Source organism: Haemorhous mexicanus, chromosome 4, assembly GCF_027477595.1.
Source record: "Haemorhous mexicanus isolate bHaeMex1 chromosome 4, bHaeMex1.pri, whole genome shotgun sequence".
In the NCBI taxonomy this organism is placed as follows: domain Eukaryota; kingdom Metazoa; phylum Chordata; class Aves; order Passeriformes; family Fringillidae; genus Haemorhous; species Haemorhous mexicanus.
The window spans coordinates 11,786,529-11,803,602 of record NC_082344.1 but is presented as its reverse complement, the minus strand read 5'-3'; the positions used below and the strand labels follow the sequence as shown (position 1 = coordinate 11,803,602).

General features: G+C 42.1%; 1 protein-coding gene across 7 annotated transcripts in view; it reads left to right on the top strand.

Moving 5' to 3' along the window:
• The window catches only part of ELF2 (E74 like ETS transcription factor 2), a 37,276-nt gene that overhangs the window by 15,509 nt on the left and 4,693 nt on the right, over window positions 1-17,074 (top strand). For 6 of the 7 annotated variants that reach the window (XM_059843796.1, XM_059843800.1, XM_059843795.1 and 3 more), the window contains 3 exons: window positions 13,448-13,561; window positions 14,531-14,704; window positions 15,663-15,749. In XM_059843796.1, coding sequence (XP_059699779.1) covers window positions 13,448-13,561; window positions 14,531-14,704; window positions 15,663-15,749 — 375 coding nt within the window. Of the gene's footprint in view, window positions 1-6,694; window positions 6,852-13,447; window positions 13,562-14,530; window positions 14,705-15,662; window positions 15,750-17,074 lie in introns of those variants that run through there. The other variant, XM_059843798.1, reaches the window with a different exon arrangement.

Below are 17,074 nucleotides of genomic sequence, written 5' to 3'. Positions count from 1 at the left end.
GGGGGTTTTTACCTTGAAATTAGAATGCAATGGGGCATCCAAACCCATTATAGTATGAGTGCACAGGAATGTGTTTATTGATCAAAAAGATAGTGAAAAACTATTGACAGTAATAATTTTTAAAGGTGATCTGCATATTAAAAGGGAGATTGAAGTTAAGAGCAAATTGTAGGATGAGAATAAAGCCGTGTTTGTTGAGGACATTTAGTCCTTAAAAACATTCAGTGGACTTACAGAAGAGATGTTTGTTGTTATCAGAAAAGCCTTAAGGACTTCAAATGATGCATCTGGGACAGAGAAATTGCTCAAGTGTGGCATAGTTTATATGCCAGTCAATTACCAGTCTCAAATACTGTTAATTTTGTAAAATCATGTAGAGTACTATGCAAATACCTGACCTATCATTGTCTAAGAGACTGCCTTGGAAAGAAAGAATTTCCTTATAAAGTAGGGAAGTGTAAATATTGTTTGTGGGCTGGTAATTTGTTTTTTTAATTTTTTCAAGACAGCTGAATTTTCTTACTCTGCATGCACAAGTAATAATGCTGGAATGTAGACACTTGCTATTTTGATTAACTCTTTTTCAATTTGTCAGAAGTAGTGCCAAATCCTGAGGATACATTTGTTTTTTTCTGTTTGGAATCATTAATTGCTGTATGAATAGTGACATCAGGACCCTGAGTTCACTCAAAAGTGCAGATTGTGACAGACACTTGGCTTTGGCATTGTTAGACTTTGGATGGTGTAGTCAAGAAAATGAGCTTGGCATAGTCATGGACCACTTTCCTCAATATTTCCCTGTGTCTTCCAGGGACACTTTGTGGTTGTTATTTGGACATTTTCTACTGTCAAATCCACAGTGGATGGTAATGATTATGTTGTTGTGCTGATAAAACAGATGGCTGCATCTTCTTTTATGTTTTCTGGCATTTAACTGTTAAAAATGCTTCTTTCTATTGTTACCTTTGCAATGCAGTTATAACTATCAACAGTGATGGCCTGCTGTTGAAGACAGCAGCTACTTCTATAATTACTAGGTAGGAATTTCTTTAGGATCCTGGGCAAAACTGACCTTTCTGTAACTTTAAAATTAGTAGATGATTTGGACACTTGGGATGGGGCATGTCTGGACTTCTGAAATTGCTTGCAGCTTTTTGAAGTGGTTGGTATTTCAGGATTATCTCTGTTATCATTTGCAATATCTTGTGTAGACTGCAAATACTGTCCTCAGACTGCAATAGGTTGACGCTGGCCAAATGCCAGTACACCCACGAAAATCATTTATTCATTTTCCTCTAAGCAGAGGAGGGGGAAAGAAAAGTTGTGGGGTGAGATAAGGATTAGGACAAAACACTTTAAGGGCAAAACGGCCTTAAATTTTTGAAAGGTATAAAGAAAAATTATTAACAGAATTAAAAGAGGATAATGAAAACGAAAAATAAATGGTTAAAACACCTTCACCCTCCCGCCCCCAGCCATTCTTTCCTTCCCACTGACAGCGCAGGGAGACAAAGCATAGGATTATTAGTCTGTTCCAAAATTGTCTATTGTCACTTCTAAAATTCTTCAGTTCACTTAGGGAGTGGAGTTTCTTGCTGTGCTGTGGGGTTTTTCCTACAGGAAACAGTTCTCTGTGAACTTTTTCGACCTGGTTTTAATTTTCGCAGCAGTCTGACCGGAACCTGCTTGGAATGTGAAGTCCCTCCCACGGGCAAAGCAGTCTTCCCACAACTGCTTTCTGTGAGCCATTTAGCTTATGGGGTGCAGTTTTTAAGGATAAGTTGTTCTAGTATAAAAGCAAGGGTCCTTTGTTTCTGAAAGCAAGGGTTTTCTTTCTCTCTGTTCAAGCCTCTCACACCATCACAGCTTTTCAGCATCCACATGCTCCAGCACGAGTGCCTTTTTCTCACGGGCTGTGGGTGAATGCTGTATCCCTGCGTGCCCGTCATGAATTACAGGGAAACAGTTTGTTCTGTTGTAGTCCTCACCACAGCTTGCAGCAGAATTTCAGCTCCGACGTCCGGAGCACCTCCTCCTCCCCCTCCCTCTTTTACCCCGACCTTCGTGTCACCCTGTTGTTCTCCTCACGTGTCTGTACCTTTTCCTTTTCTCTGACTCAGGGGAGAACTGGTAGGTTCATTTGTTCTCAAGTACTATTGGTTGAAATGGTTTTTATAGAGCTCTGCAGCGCTGAAAGGTTGGTCCTGTCTAGGCGCCGCAACTGGGGAATCGCTGGCCGTGCTTCTCTCTGTATTGGCCAGGTGGTCTCCGCCAGCCCTGCACAAGCCGCACTGGCTGCGGGCTCCGCTCCGTGCCTGTTCTTCATGCGGGACGCTGAAAAAAGAAGAACTGCTGCCGCTTCTTCCTCTTTCTGTCCGCAGCATGGCTGGTTAAAAGCGGCTAAGTAAATAAAGTCCATTGCGAGCCATGCCGAGACAACTGCAGCTGTGCGACGCCACCCTGGTCGCACAGCTGCTCGCGGTGCCGGGATGGCCCCCGGCTGCATGGCCCGGCGGCCGCACCGGGACAGGGTCCAGCGGCCCCTCTGGGAAGGGGCCCAGCCGGCCCCCCCAACCCTTCTGAGAGCAGGTAGCAAGACATTCCCGCGGTTTTTCGTTCTTAAATATGTTATCATAGAGGCGTTATCAGCTTTTTTCTAATTGGCTTCTTAGTGTGCTAATTCTCAGAGCCAGCCAGCGATTGGTTTTGCCAGGCACGGAGGGAGCTGCTAGCAGCTCCTCACAGAGAACCACTTGCGTGGCTGATTTTTTCCCTCTTCACCACAAATCAGTTAATGCCAAACCAGCGCACAGATTGCCATCTACCTTCCCCTTACTTAAGTTAACTCAAACAGCTCACCTCTGTAAGAATAAGTAAGTGCTTTATGATAATTGCCTTTTCCCAGGGTAGCTTTGTCTTACTAGAATACAACTGGAATCCTCTGAGGCTAAAAGTAATTAAATGCACAGCTTTTTCTTTCTGGTTAATTATTTGCTGTCAGTGGAAGGAAAAGGTGTGACTGGAAGGCTGTACTTTTAGCATTTCAAGCTATGATGCTTGTGGAGTAGTTTTCCAAGAGAGACTAGTCTGTTAGAGAATGTTTTCATCATATTTGTGGGAATTGTAGGAAACACAGCTTTGCAGAGGAGACTGTGGGAGTGAAGAATGGCAATTCCTCTATAAGCCCTGAATGCTCTGTTAGTTTTGAGAACTGTTCAAGGAGATGCTTAAGATAATTGATGATTCTATTCCAATCCAAGTCTGCAAATCTGATAAAACCCACTAGTTTTTCATATTTTGAATTTACATTTGCTGTTTTGGATGCAATTAGTCACATCCGGCTGTTTTTTTTAATTGTCTCTTGGTTTTTCAAAAGAATCAGAATGAGTTTTATCTAGTGTATGTTGCAGAGAAGAAGTGATACCTTTCCTTTTTTTGTGAACAAAGTTGTCCATATCACTTAACCAGAAAGCATGAGCTGATAGATATTTTACTTCTGTGTTTATACAAGAATAAAGATACAATTCACTTGTCTTGAAGTTACTTAAAGCTTCTGACAAACAGGAATGTAGTAACTAGAAGCATAATTTTGAAAGGTAACTTTCCAGCTTGTTAAACATTTTGACTGTTTTTTTTTTTTTCCTGGCAGTTAGTAAATGTAGCATGTAGGTCTACATGGCTATCTTGACAGGTGAACTTTCGTGTTAAAAAATTTCAATAAAGTTTATTCTGTGTATAGTAACAGTAAAAACAAACAAAAATCAGTCAACAATAAACTAGTGTAAATAAATATGTTTCTGTCTGAGACATGACAAATAGTGATGCTGGTCCAGAATCTGTTCCTCTACTTTTTTTTTTTTTTTTTTTTACTATTTTCATGCCAGAGAAATAAAATTTCTGCAATTTCCTGTGAGCCTGTTCCATTACAGTTTTTCTTGCTTCAGTGGGCCACCGAGTAGATTTTGTAGCCCTCTTTTTTAGCCTAGAAAGGAGCCTTTAAAAGAGATTAAAAAAGTTAAATGCACATTTACTTTTTTCCTGTTGACTGCCTTTTTTTTCCCCTGAAATAATAAGATTTTATTAGTATGACAAATCAATCACCATTCATAAAATACTAGAAATAATATAATTTAAACAGATGAAACTGCAGGACTTTTGGAGAAAGTTGCATTCCTCCTTAAAGACAGCATTATGCTTTAATAATAATACAGATAAAGTATGCACAGGTCACTTCATAATTTGTTGTGGCTTTTTGCATATTAATCTTGAAAGTGCACAGACTCAGATTGTTTTCATTTCCGAATGATTGGAATCCCTTGGGCATCCAGTGATATTCTCTCCTGTGTATGATCAGAGAGAGGGAAGAATCAGAGCACTTGTGTGCAGCTGTTCAAGTCCATTTCATGTGCACTGGCAAACATTGTGCTAAGTCTGTCCTTGCAGTAGTAAATAAAAGCTACTTAAGAAACTGGTGTTAAACCAAAACTTCATGTTTAATACTGTTGGGGTTTTTTTTCATTTTGAACCTATGGGGTTTGTCAAAAGTTACACAGTGCCAATTACTTGCATACACTTAGTCAAGGAGTCCACACATCTCAGGCAGAACTTTATTGAGTATAAGTCAAACACTTCAGTTTTTGACTGAAAGCTGCAATCAGTAAACAATCCTCACTGAATTACACAGCATTTAAAAAAAGGAAAAAAACTATGAGCGGACCTTTTCCAAAGTATGGTAGTGTGAATTCCTTTTGACATGGGTGTAGATCTTCAAAGGCATTCAGCATCTCAGTACAGCTTTTGATCTGGGTCTGAACAGACAGACTTTTAAATTGTATTTTATTGTTTAAAGTGTGGGTAAATTATAGTTTTTTAACAACAGGAGGTACACAAAAGTGTACAAAGGGACAGGACTACATGGTTATTCCAGCACTCTGTATGTAAGCTGAAGCTATGGTGCTGCTACGCTACACCATGTAAGGCTTCCATTTCAGTCTCAGGATGTTCTAATGAATGACTATTAAATTTCATTGCACATTTAAGTGTGTGCCTACCTAAAATGCCTTTTCTTGTCCTTGGGCTTGTCTCCACTAGGAAAATTTCTGCTGGAGAATACAGCAGAGTCCCCTAGTGGAAATATGCTGATGGGAGGAATTCTTGTTAGCACTGCTGTTCCACCTCTCTGAATAACAAAAGCTGACAGGAGCACTCTGCTGTTGGCAAAGATGGATCTGTATGAGAGCTTTTTGCCCTCACAGCTGGCTAGGTGCCTTTTTTGTCCATGCTTCTGGCTGTGGAAGAATCTTGATTGGCAAAATTTTAGCACCGACCTGTCCTTAGATATCATGGCTTCTCATGAATGTGAGAGTGAATGATGTTGCTTGCGGGTCTTGCTCTTTATCTGATGTGGCACTGAGCAAATTTAATTCCTTACACCCAGGAATAGATTACTGCTATCTACAAAATGCCTGATTTCTTATTTGTATATTATAAACATTATGTACAAATACAGTCATGAAAATGTATTCCTATAATGTCTTGAGAGGTGTAGTGGAGGAATAGTATTTGTCAAGAGTTTGAAGCACTGAATTTACCAGCTGGAGTTGATTTTTGTTGGATACTATTTGTGATTTTGGTGCTGGGGAAAATTGTTTCTAAATTGTTGCTTCTGCTCTAGGTCCTAGGACTACTGAAATTTGAGAGGGGAAGAGATTGTATAATCAGATTGCGGCTGGATCCCTTCACCTTCTTTTAATGGAGCTGTGAAGATGGTGTGTTCAGGGAAGGCTCTGTAGGCAGCAGGTGTTTGCTAGATCATTGACTTAACAATGTAGGCCTACTTAGGTGTGTGGTGTTAGTGAAGGAATTCCTGTGTGTACTTTCCACGCATGGCTCTATGTGAGACACACTTAGCTTTTCTTGGTGCAGCTGCGCTTTATATGCAGCTCTCAAGTTGTACCCTGGGAGTAATTAGCAGATGGATTGGGTAGGAAGTGTGGGGAGTGTGTTCTCCTGACTGGTGCCTCTGTCCAGGGGCCTGGCAGGTAATGCTATGGCCTTACTGACACAGGTGGTCTTCAGGGGAGAGAGGATGCAACCCTAAAAAGTGGTGGTAGTGGTTTGGGTGGTTTGTTTTTGTTGGTTTTTTTTAATTAAGAGGGTAATGAAATTTTTTTCACCCCATAAGTCTTTTCAGAGATGAAGGATGGATGGGACCTCTAGCTAACTAGAATAAGCCCTGTTACTCTAACGGAGATAAAGTGGATTGCAGGCACGGAGCTTTTCCGGCAAGGTGTTACTAACATAGGTGCTCCAGGGACGTGTCAAGGAGAAATCTTGCTAATGCGTCAGCGGTCGCCTCGGTGAGGACTGTCCGGCTTATACCGGTAGGCGGTTTGCCCCGGTCAGATAGCGTCATCGGGGCACGGAGGTGCGGATGGCCGAGGGCTGCGGAGAGATGGAGCGGAAGGCGTGCGGGGCCGGCCGGGCTGCGCTGCGTCCTTGCCCTCGGGCGCCTCCGGAGCCGTGCGGGGAGGCGCTGCCTGTACGGTGGAGCGGCCAGCGGGGGCCGGTGGCTCCCCCGCCCGCGGGCGGCCCCGCGCTGCGGCGGGAGCCGGCTCGGCACTTCCTGTCTGGGGCGGGCAGCGGAAGGACCGCGCGCGCCGCCCCGCAGGAAGCGCTCCCGCCGACCGCGCGCCGTGGCGGTGAGCGCTCCGCCCGCCCGCGGGAGCGCGCCTCGCCGCCGGCCGCTGCGCGCGCCCGCCCGTCAATGTGAAGCCGCTCCGGCAGCGTAAACATGGCGGCGTCCGTGCATGAGGGGCCCACGAACCAGCTCGACCTCCTCATTCGGGCCGGTGAGCTGCGCCGCGCCGGGCCGACGCGGGGCGGGAGCGGGGACTGGCCGGGGCGGGGGGGGAAGACGCGGCGCACATCGCGCTCCGGCGGCGAGCGGGAGGCAATGGAGGGCAATCAGGAAGTGATCACCTTGGTAGCGGCCGGCCCGCGGCACTTGCCTCCCGGCGCGGGCGGGAGTTGCGGCGGGGCGCGCGGAGGAGTTTAGCGGGGTTTTGGAGGCTGGGGCGAGAACCAGGAAGTGCGCGAGGCTGTTGTCCTCCCGCCTTTCCCGGCCCTCTCCTCGCTCCGAGCCCTGCCGCCACGCTGTCTGAGCGGGCAGGCCGAGTGCCGCCGCGCACCGCACGCAGGGCCGCGGCCCAGTCTCCCCGGGCACCGCACCCCAGCGCGCGTCCCCCGCTATTCCGGTGCCTGCCCCCCGTACCCTCTTAAACTCCGCTCTGGCGGCGGGGCGGGAGGAGGCACCGCCGGCAGGGCCGCGGCCCCACGTGTGCGACGCGGGGGGGCGGTGGCGCCCCCTCCCCCACGCGCGCCGCGTAGCGGAAGCGGCGCGTTCCCCCGGGGCCCCTCGCGGGGGAGGGGCCGCCGTCGCTGGCGGGTGGGGGGCGCTGGCCGCCAATGGGCGCGCGGCGGGCGCGGGAGTGGCGGCGCGGCGCTGCAGGCGCGCGCGGCACCGGAGGGAAGCCGACTGTAAACACGGAAGTGGCCGCGCGCCGCCGCACGTGGCCGCACCTGCCTGCGGGCGCCCCCGACGGGCGGGGGAAGGGCGGGCGGTTGCCCCGTCCCGGGCGGGCAGCCCCGCTACCCCGGCGGGATGAGGAGGAGCGAGGCGGCGGGAATTCCGTTCCCTGCCGCCGGCCCGTGCAGGTGCCGCGCTTTCTCTGGCCGCTCCTCCGCGCCGTCAGATTTTGCAGCCGCTGCTGGGACATGGGCCGTAGCACTTGTTCGGAGTTGTGTTTTGAGTCCTGCATGATTTGGCCTCTTTCCGATTTGTTGTATCTGTCTGACAACAGGATACTACAGTGATCGCAGGACTTGTCTTAAAGCGTGGTAAAACCCTGGAGAACGAGCAAGGTTACAACTGACCCAAACCTCAGATGCAGTGTCAAGCATTCAGTTCTCCACCGAAGTTGTACTAGATCTGATTTTATTTTTGCCTTTACAGCATGAAGCTCAACTTCTAAAAGTAGTCCTTGGAACCATAAACAGTACAGTGTATGGCATTATAGGTAATGAATTGTGCAGTATCTGCACATGTATTTTCAGAGAGAGCCAAGCTTGATACTGGCTTTTGCATTGGCATGGCAGTGGGTTTTTACAGGCCTAAAGATAAATGCTCTGTCGTTTATCAGTATATTAAGATATACTTTCAGAAAGGGCCAAGTCCCATAATCATCATCGTTTATTTTACTTAATGTGGAAAAATACCCAGGGTTTTTTGGAAGAGGATGACCTATGTCCCAGACATGGAAAAATACGCTACAAAGCAGTGAAGAACTGTTCTGCTGAACAGCAGAAGGGGAGTAGGTCCAAATCATTTTGACACTTGGGTCTAGGATGGAGCAGTAGCTCGACTTTGCCAGTAGAACAACTTTGATTTCTGCAGGTCTCACTGCTGCAGGCCTCAGTGAGTTGTTTTTCACTTTTGATTGTCCGTGAATAGAGAACGTTTAAGTAGTTGGTCAATTGTGTCAACACCTTCTTAAGTCACTGTAACTAGATTGCTTGAGAGCCAGCCCTTAGATAAATAATGAATGACCTTTTTATTGCTCTTTTTGATGTCCTTTGTCATACTAATCTCATTAGCTCAACCAACTTCATTTCTTTTTTTCCATATTTGCATTGCAGCGAGTGATACCTGTGCATAATCTAGTATTCCCATCATCATACTATCAGGATACCGTTTACTTAGTTTTGTATGTAGATATCATGTGGATTTAAGTGAGGAATTCTTTATCCTAAGGAATTATAATAATTATATGTTGCTTTTTCCCATGGCTGATGGTTTCAGTGTTGACAAAACTTCAGTGTTTAATAACTGTGGGAAATAGGATGGACCAAAATTGTTACTGCTTAGTGTTATCTTAATTGCCAGTTGTAAGAGCAACTCCTAAATGACTTTACAAAGATATATTTTGGCTTTGTAGTTGATGTTTCTGTCAATATTGGGCTGATAACATATGGCTCACAGTGAAACAAGTGTTTTGAAATGGTTGCTCTCATCTTTGTTATTGATCTGCCTTTATGCAGTGGGCTAGGCATCATCCTTAAATTGTGTGTAGCTGAGAGTCTTGAACAGAGGCAGGCTTAGGGAAATATTGAAAAACCCAAGAAGTTGGTTTTTGGTTTCTGAATAAATGTCTGCCATGAAACAAGCAGTAAACTGAAGAATGCTTTCTTTTCCAAGTTGAGTTTTGCATACAGAAAGATTTCTGGGTATTACCTCTAGAGGCAATTAGACTGCTTTTAATTAAGATGTCGTTTAAGCACTGTTGCTAACTTCCACTGCTGTTTTTAAATGCTGAAATAAAACAATCATGGGAATGCCAGTAAACTTTAATAACTTTAATGAGGTGTGTTAGTGTATAGGTAGTCACTCTACTGAATTCCATGCTTGGAATTGTGAATTCTTCATTAAAATGTTGCTTTGGTTGCCTGATAGTATTAAAGGGTAAGCTGTTGCAGGTGCTACTGTAGTGCAGTGCAAAAGAATACCATTTTGAAAATTTCAATCCCATTTTTTCAGTCTCATAAATTGCTTTCATTAATTTTTTTAGTCTTATTTTAGAAGGGGGGGACATTGTTACCAAGTGAATATGTTGCCACTATTTTTTTCTGTAAATCCGAAGTACAGCCCTTTCTTTATGACTTAGACTTAATTACCAAGGTTAGTATTATGTAACAGCTGTTGAGAACCTTGAATAATCTACTATACACACTATTTGGGTAGAAAGTGGAGTTAGCAAACATAAGGCCAACAGTGAAGATAGACATCAACTAGCCTACTTATCTATTTACACTTTGAACCTGAATTTGTTTCCTGAGGTGTTTTTTCTATAAATAGATCAACATTTTTAAATTAAATGTTCTAAAAGCATGTGCCAAGGACTCAGATTCTTTAATAAAAGCAGTAGGATGAGATTTGATTTTAAAGAATGGAAGATAAGTGGCAGTGTTAGCTCTGAGGTGTTCTAGATTAGTAAATGGCAGTTCTCTTGTTACTCAGTTACCAAAGTGTGGAAAATTTTCTTCCATCCACATAAACTACTTCACTTCTTTTGGGCAAGTGACAGTTCTTTCTGAAATGATTGTATAATGTAACAGACCTACACCTTATATTGTTTACTGAAACAATACAGTCTATTTTAGCTTTGAGGTTGTTGAATATAGTTGATAGCATAAGTATAATAGAAACAGAATTGGGCATATTTAGAGAAATGGATGATACACTTCAGTCTTTGATTAGAAATGTGATACTTGTGCATCAAAGTCTTGGGAAGTTGTCTTTTTTTAATTGTGGAATCCTACTTGTTTTATTTTCCTTTTCCCCCAATCTTTTTTGTGAGAACTGTTGTGCTGCAACTATAATTTAGTTGATGACACTTGATCTAGTCATTTGCAAGAAGAGCTGTCTGTTTTTTTCTTGTCCCTTCTCTGAGAGAGCCTGTTCCCTCACTTCATCTTTTATGATGTGTTTTTTAGCTGTTTTTGGGTACCATGTCTTCTATCTGAGCACTCTGACATGCTGTCTTCTGTTAGACATTTTCTAGCATGTCAGAAAGAAATTTTACATAAATTTGTGCTGGGATACAAATTTCTTTTTTTTTTTTTCTTCCCATTGTGTTGGTGCAGTAAACATTCCCTGTGAGGAAATGCAAACTCCTGATGTTCACTGGGTAGACAAATACCTCTAAGGCTAAAACCTTGTACTGGGTAAAGGAGAATTAGTTAGCTGGGAAAACTTGAAACTTGGTAATAGAACTGAATTTAGTAAGTGCTTTAATAGCTGTCCTTTTGGCAATGTTACATTACTTTGTTAACTGTTGTGATAGACAGACAGCATGTGTTGTTCAGCCAAAGCCAGAAGTGTTACTATTTTTTGCTTGATATTTTTTAGGTGACAGTTTTAGTGGAATCCCAAGTAGCTCCTATGGGAAAAGCATTTGCGAAGTGTGTATTTTCAAGCATCAGTGGCTTTTGTGGTGTAGATAGTGCTGTTTTTATTGGAAATGGAAGGGCTGTTTAGGGGAGAGTTTGAGTGACTCCTTTGCTTTTCTGCTACAGTTTTGCAGTCCTAGTCCCTAATGCTGGTTGTATTTCCTTTTCTTCCACTCTGGTCCTTCAGCACAATATCATAGTACTGGAAAAGTATATAGATGGCTTTCTGCTATGATCCTTGCCTTGTTCCTGCCCTCTGCTAAGTACCTCTTAGTTGTGGTGCAGCATCTAAACTGTTCTCCGTAGGATAATTTTGCATGCTTTTAAGCATTTAGGAGGTAGTGAATTCAGTACCCTCTTACAATTGAAATTTGTCATCTGAGTTTGAATTTCTTTACAAAAGTCCTTTATATACTGAACCTAATGGCACAGAAAGAGTTATCTGGTCAGAGAAGCTTTGCTGACATGCTTTGAATCTTATTGCATGCATTAGAATAATAACATATTAAATACTGTTTTGGACTTTCTAATGTCAGTAGTGTTATAGAATTTATACATTTTTATCAACTATCTGAATATTGTTCTTGTATTCTGTTAATCAGTGAAAATTTTTATCAGGTAGATGAGGGAAACTTAGTAATCAAATTCTGTGCAACTGAATTTTTTGTTTAGAAAGAGAAATGTTTAGTCAGAGGGTTTCCTGCTACAGGAGGGCTGCTCTGTTACAGTGCAGGTGGTCAGGACTTTGGATATGCCCAAACAGCTGCTTGGGAAGGAAACGCTTGAGCAAGCATGGGGAGCATCCAGGGTTTGCAGCTGGGCAAAGGGGCTCGTGGTACATAATTTGTTCTGATTCCCACTGGTTATCCAAGGAACAGAGTGCAAAATAACGACCCTTTTCTGATTTTCCTGTGCTCTTAGGTAAGCTTTTATTGTTTGCAGCCTGGGGTGAAGCAGTGTTGGAATGTCAGCCTTAACAGGCATCTACTGTTCCAAAAGATAAAGCCCTGTAAATAGCATCCCAGGCCATAGCTAATAGGCTATGGTGGGAATCCCATCAGCCAGTCAGCAGGTGGGCAGCAGGCTGATTCAGCAAGAACTTTGTCACCTGTAGTTTTGCATTTGTGCATCTTCCACATTTCATCCACTTTCAGCTTCTGGTTGATATGTTTAATCTGCTGGCTAGTAGATTTTTCAAGTTTTTAATCCCTGCATTTGAAAAAACTGCAGTTTGCTGGAAGGCTTCCCCATGTGAGCCTGCAGGGAATCTGTGTGTATCTGGTGTTTCCTTAAGTCAGAAGCAACTCTGGCATTATGTTTCCCTGCTTTTCACTAAACAGACCTTGAGTTATTTCTTAGATGTTTTCAGTAACAGCATACGTGCCTTGAAGTTTTTGTAGAGAATTATTCCCAAATCCTCTTTAGTTCTGTGATACTAGAGATAGGTGACTCTGCTTAGGCTAAAGATAGATCTCCTGGTTGCTGGCTGCCTCACTGGAGTGGTTCAGCTTAGAGCAGATGGCCATAAATGGAAAGAGCAACTGAAGAGAGACAGCTACCTTGGCCAGAGTATGGATAATGGGCAACAGGTGTTTCTGCAGTCACCGTTTTTCAAAACCTTTACAAGGGCGAGGAACATGGAGCTAGCTGTGCACAGAATTGTAGTTTTACATGGTACTTTGGGGCAGTGCTGCTGCTGTGTTCAGGGTGCTGTGATCTGCACTGTGTCAAACTTAACTGTGCTCACTTGAAGTTACATTATTTTTGATTAATTAGTTTTCCTAAACTTTCAGAACTTGAAAAAGTAATATTTTTACCTTCTTCCCTTAGTTTTTGCATAAAGCACACCCTTTATACTGTTTGTTGTGCTTTGTGGTTTTTTTAACAACCAACCTGTTAAAATGAACTCAAAATTATTTTTAATGTCAGAAATCAAAACAGGATGTATGTTTTGGAAACTAGTCTTGTATTTACATATATGTATAGACATAGACATGTGTATGTATATATTTATCCAATAGTCTGAAACTTTGAAGAGAGGTGACCTTTAGATTTTAATGGGATAATAGTTGGAGATGGTACTACTTCTCTCTTCTGCTGCATTAATTTATAATCATCCTCATCACAATCTGTTTTTTTTCTGGTTAATTTTGAAGGCAGAAGACAAATCTCAGTCTCTTTCTAAAAGCTTTTGAACTCTTCATGGAAATGAGGAGCTTGCTTGTGAACTAGAAATCTAATCTAGGAAGTGACAGTGTCAGTTCTGCTTGTCTTATGTCTTCCCTAAATATTTCTGTTGACAGGAAGGTATAAAAGGTGTGAGGACATCTGATGATCTTGTGTTTTTCTTGTTAAAGATGGAGAAGTATAGTTGTACAGGGATACATGTGGACTTCTATAAGTAACCTGTTCTCATAATTTTTTTTGTATCCTTCTGCAGTAGAAGCATCAGTTCATGGCAGTAATGTGCACTGCACAGATAAGACGATTGAAGCTGCAGAGGCCTTGCTTCATATGGAGTCTCCTACCTGCCTGAGAGATGCCAGGAGTCCTGGTATGTCAGCCACAGTCTCTGCTCTGAGAGCCATTTCTCCTTCTACTAATCAGTAAGACAAGCAAAGTAGGCAACCTATTTCTGTGGAGAGCTGTATGCTGTTTAAAACATTTGCTGCATATTTATAAACTACTGATTTCTTTGAGTTTTACGTGATTTCTCCACCCTGCAACACATGTACTTACAGATTAAATAATTTATCTGAGAGGGGTTGTTGGGAAGTGATAGCTGAGTAATGACATATTTTAAATTATTTTTTCCCCCTAAACATCTTGGAATACTTTTTCACTGTGCAGGTGACAAAGCTCTGGCACAGATTGACCAGAGAGGCTATGGAGACTCCATCCTTCGGGATACTAAAAAGTACAGGGTCCTGGGCGACCAGCTCTAGGTGTCACAGCTTGAGCAGGGAGTTGGACCAGGTCCCCTTCTAACCCCAGCCATTCTGAGTTCTGTGAATCTGACATTTTAAATTGCTGAAATAAAGAGTTATTTTAAGGGAAAAGTACTTCTATTCATCTTTCTATTTTATAAAGAATACCCAAAACTAATGTGTTGCGCAGTGTTACCAGTCTGAAAAATCAAACCTTAATGTTGATGGCTACTTTAACTGATGTCCCTTCTGAAGTTATTTAATATATGTTGGATGAAATAATGGTCAAACTGAAATGCAAAAGCTACAAAATAGGAAGTGGAGATCAGAGTAATGATCAAAGATGAAGCTCTCATTTGTTTAAATTGAAGTTGAGTTTGGTTCTGAAAAATATTGGTATGGTACTTGTTTTTGCCTAAAACTACTGACAAGTGTGCATGTTTTTGGGAGTTGGATTGATTTTCAAGGTGACAGAATTTTGGAGCAGAAACTTAATACACTGTTGCATCTGCTTTGTTTAAAATAATTTTATGTAAGGTACATTAAAATAATCAGCTAGAAACTTCATCAGATATTCTTTTTTTCTTCTCTTGTAGTGGAAGTTTTTGTCCCTCCTTGTGTGTCCACCCCAGAATTTATCCATGCAGCCATGAGACCTGATGTGATCACAGAAACTGTGGTGGAAGTATCAACAGAGGAATCTGAACAAATGGATGTGTCTCCCGTTCCAACTTCCCCTGATATCCATGAACCAATGAAAAAGAAAAAGGGTACATATGGCTTTTCATTGGAGCAATCTCAAAATTTTACTTTTGTTGTCCACTACCGTGGATGGTGCAGTTGATGCAGGGGAGGATGGATTGGATGGTCTGATCTCTTTGCTCATACAAACAGATTGATGAGAGTTTGAAATGTGAGTTCTTAGAAAAATGGGTCTGCGTCAAGAAAAAAGAGGGAGTAAGAGAATTGGCTTTGACAAACCATAAGGAAGATGGTTTCTGTGTTGTGTATTGTAGTACAAAGTGGAGGAAGGATAGAGTATTCAAAGAGGACATTAGTGGCCAGTAGTCTCTGGTATCTGAAATGTGGGTGTATTTGGTGAGATGGTAGACTTGGAGTTCATGCAATGAAGCAACAGGGTGAATACTAACTTAAAAAGAAACATAAGTCAGTTTACGAAATCATTATAAGATCTTTGTGAAATTTTTATCTTTCCTGTCTAATTGGCATGTATTGGAGGAGAAACAGTTCAGAACAGTGTTTGATTTCTAAGCATTTTGCTATCACATTGAGGTTGGCACTTGGTAAGGTTGCTCTCTCTGGTCTAGCAGTTTTGTTAGAGGCATCAATACAGTTCACATAACTTTAGGAACATTGATTTAATAGTTTCCAGACATGTTGAAATGGAATATTTACTTGTAATTTAGAGGGAAACAAATGTAATGTAGTGATAAAATTATACAAGTCCATGATCTGTGAGTCTTAGAGTTAATAAAAATGCACATTAACTTGTCTGCAATTGAGTTAATTCTGCCTATGAAGTAAGCAACCAAATGATAATTAGACTGAATGTGCAGTAGTAATCTAAGAATCTAAGTTTATCCATACCTGTGGTGAGGAACCAGCAAGGGGGGGCGATACAGAAACTGCTTTTTTCAGCAAAGGCAAACTACAAAATTTTACTCTGCATGTGATTAATACTTCTTTTTCCCCATATATTATGTGCAGCTGGCCGTAAACCCAAGACACAGCAATCAGCTTTATCTGATGGGTCTCCAGATCTAGGTATAAAGAAGAAACCTAGAGAAGGCAAAGGTATATTTTTCCATTCACTGAGTCTTTAAAAATAAGCAGTGTATCTGCATGGTATTTATCACAGGAAATGTACACATCTTTAAAAATGTGATGGATGAGATTGTATTGATTTTATCAGAGTTTTATTCAAATGTCTTTAAATTTGTTTGTACAAGACAAGGATATATGCTCTAGGAGTCTCCTCTAGTACCCTCCACAGTTAATAGGCTTTCTCATTTTTTATTTGTTTTACTTTATGGTTATTGACTTGTGATGTCTTTTGTGTTGTGCATCAGCTTAGTGCTACACATATAATTTATTAAACTACTGCTGTAAGACTTGCTTTCAAGTAGAGGCAGCATATGAGCATTTAGGAAGGTGATGGTTGGAAGTAAAGGTAATGATATTGGAAATATGATAGTTAATTGACAAACTTCAGTGGGAATATATTCCTTGACTAATAGGTTCAGTTTAGTTTAAGGAGACAAACAAATGATGATGTGTTTCTGTATTGGTTGAGTGGAGAATTATGTGCAGAAGAGTTCTGGTTTCCTAATGTTCTTGGACTCCGTGCCCCTGCTATTCCTTCAGCAAGAAGACAGAGTGGGACATTTGCTCACAGGTTACCTTTGGGGTGGTGTGCAGTCCCTGGCTGCAGGTGAAAAATCTGGATCTCACCTCCACCTGGTGCACTGAAAGTTGTTCTGAGATGTTGCTATAGCTGGGAGTAACAAAGTTAGTGACTTGGAGTAGCAACATCCTGGCTGAAAGAGTGTGCAGTGGTCAGCTCCGCTGTTATTTTGACATTTGTTTAAAGCAAGGTCTCTGCTGTTTACGTAATTCCTTATCTAGCTACAGCTCCTGAGTCATCAGGTTTGTCAACAGGGCAAGGAAGAATGGGACTGACTTCATGGAGATGTTTGCTCATGGAAACCAGTGCAAACACTAGTTAAACTTCCCTGCAATGCCCAGAGTTGCTTTAGATTTGGTGTAGCGGTGGAGTTCAGTGGAGATGACGGATTTTGTATCTGCTGTGTTTAAAAATACATCTTGTTTAATTATTTATTTTTTTCTGTAGTCTTCTTGAATCCTTGTATTTCTTTCTATTTCAGATTTTAGTATTACAGCTTTCTGTTACCTGAACAGTACTTTCCAGTTGTCCCAAGTCCTAGCTTCCTGGACAAATAATTTGAAAAAGGAGGCTTGTATTTCTCTCTGTTCTCCTTTTTGTGCTGGTAAATTCAGCTCTATAGCTTCTTATTTTATAAAGTGGGAGATGGTACTGCTCTCTGCTTTTCAGAAGATTTTTAGCTTTCTTTTAAATTTATTTTATTTCTATGGCCCTT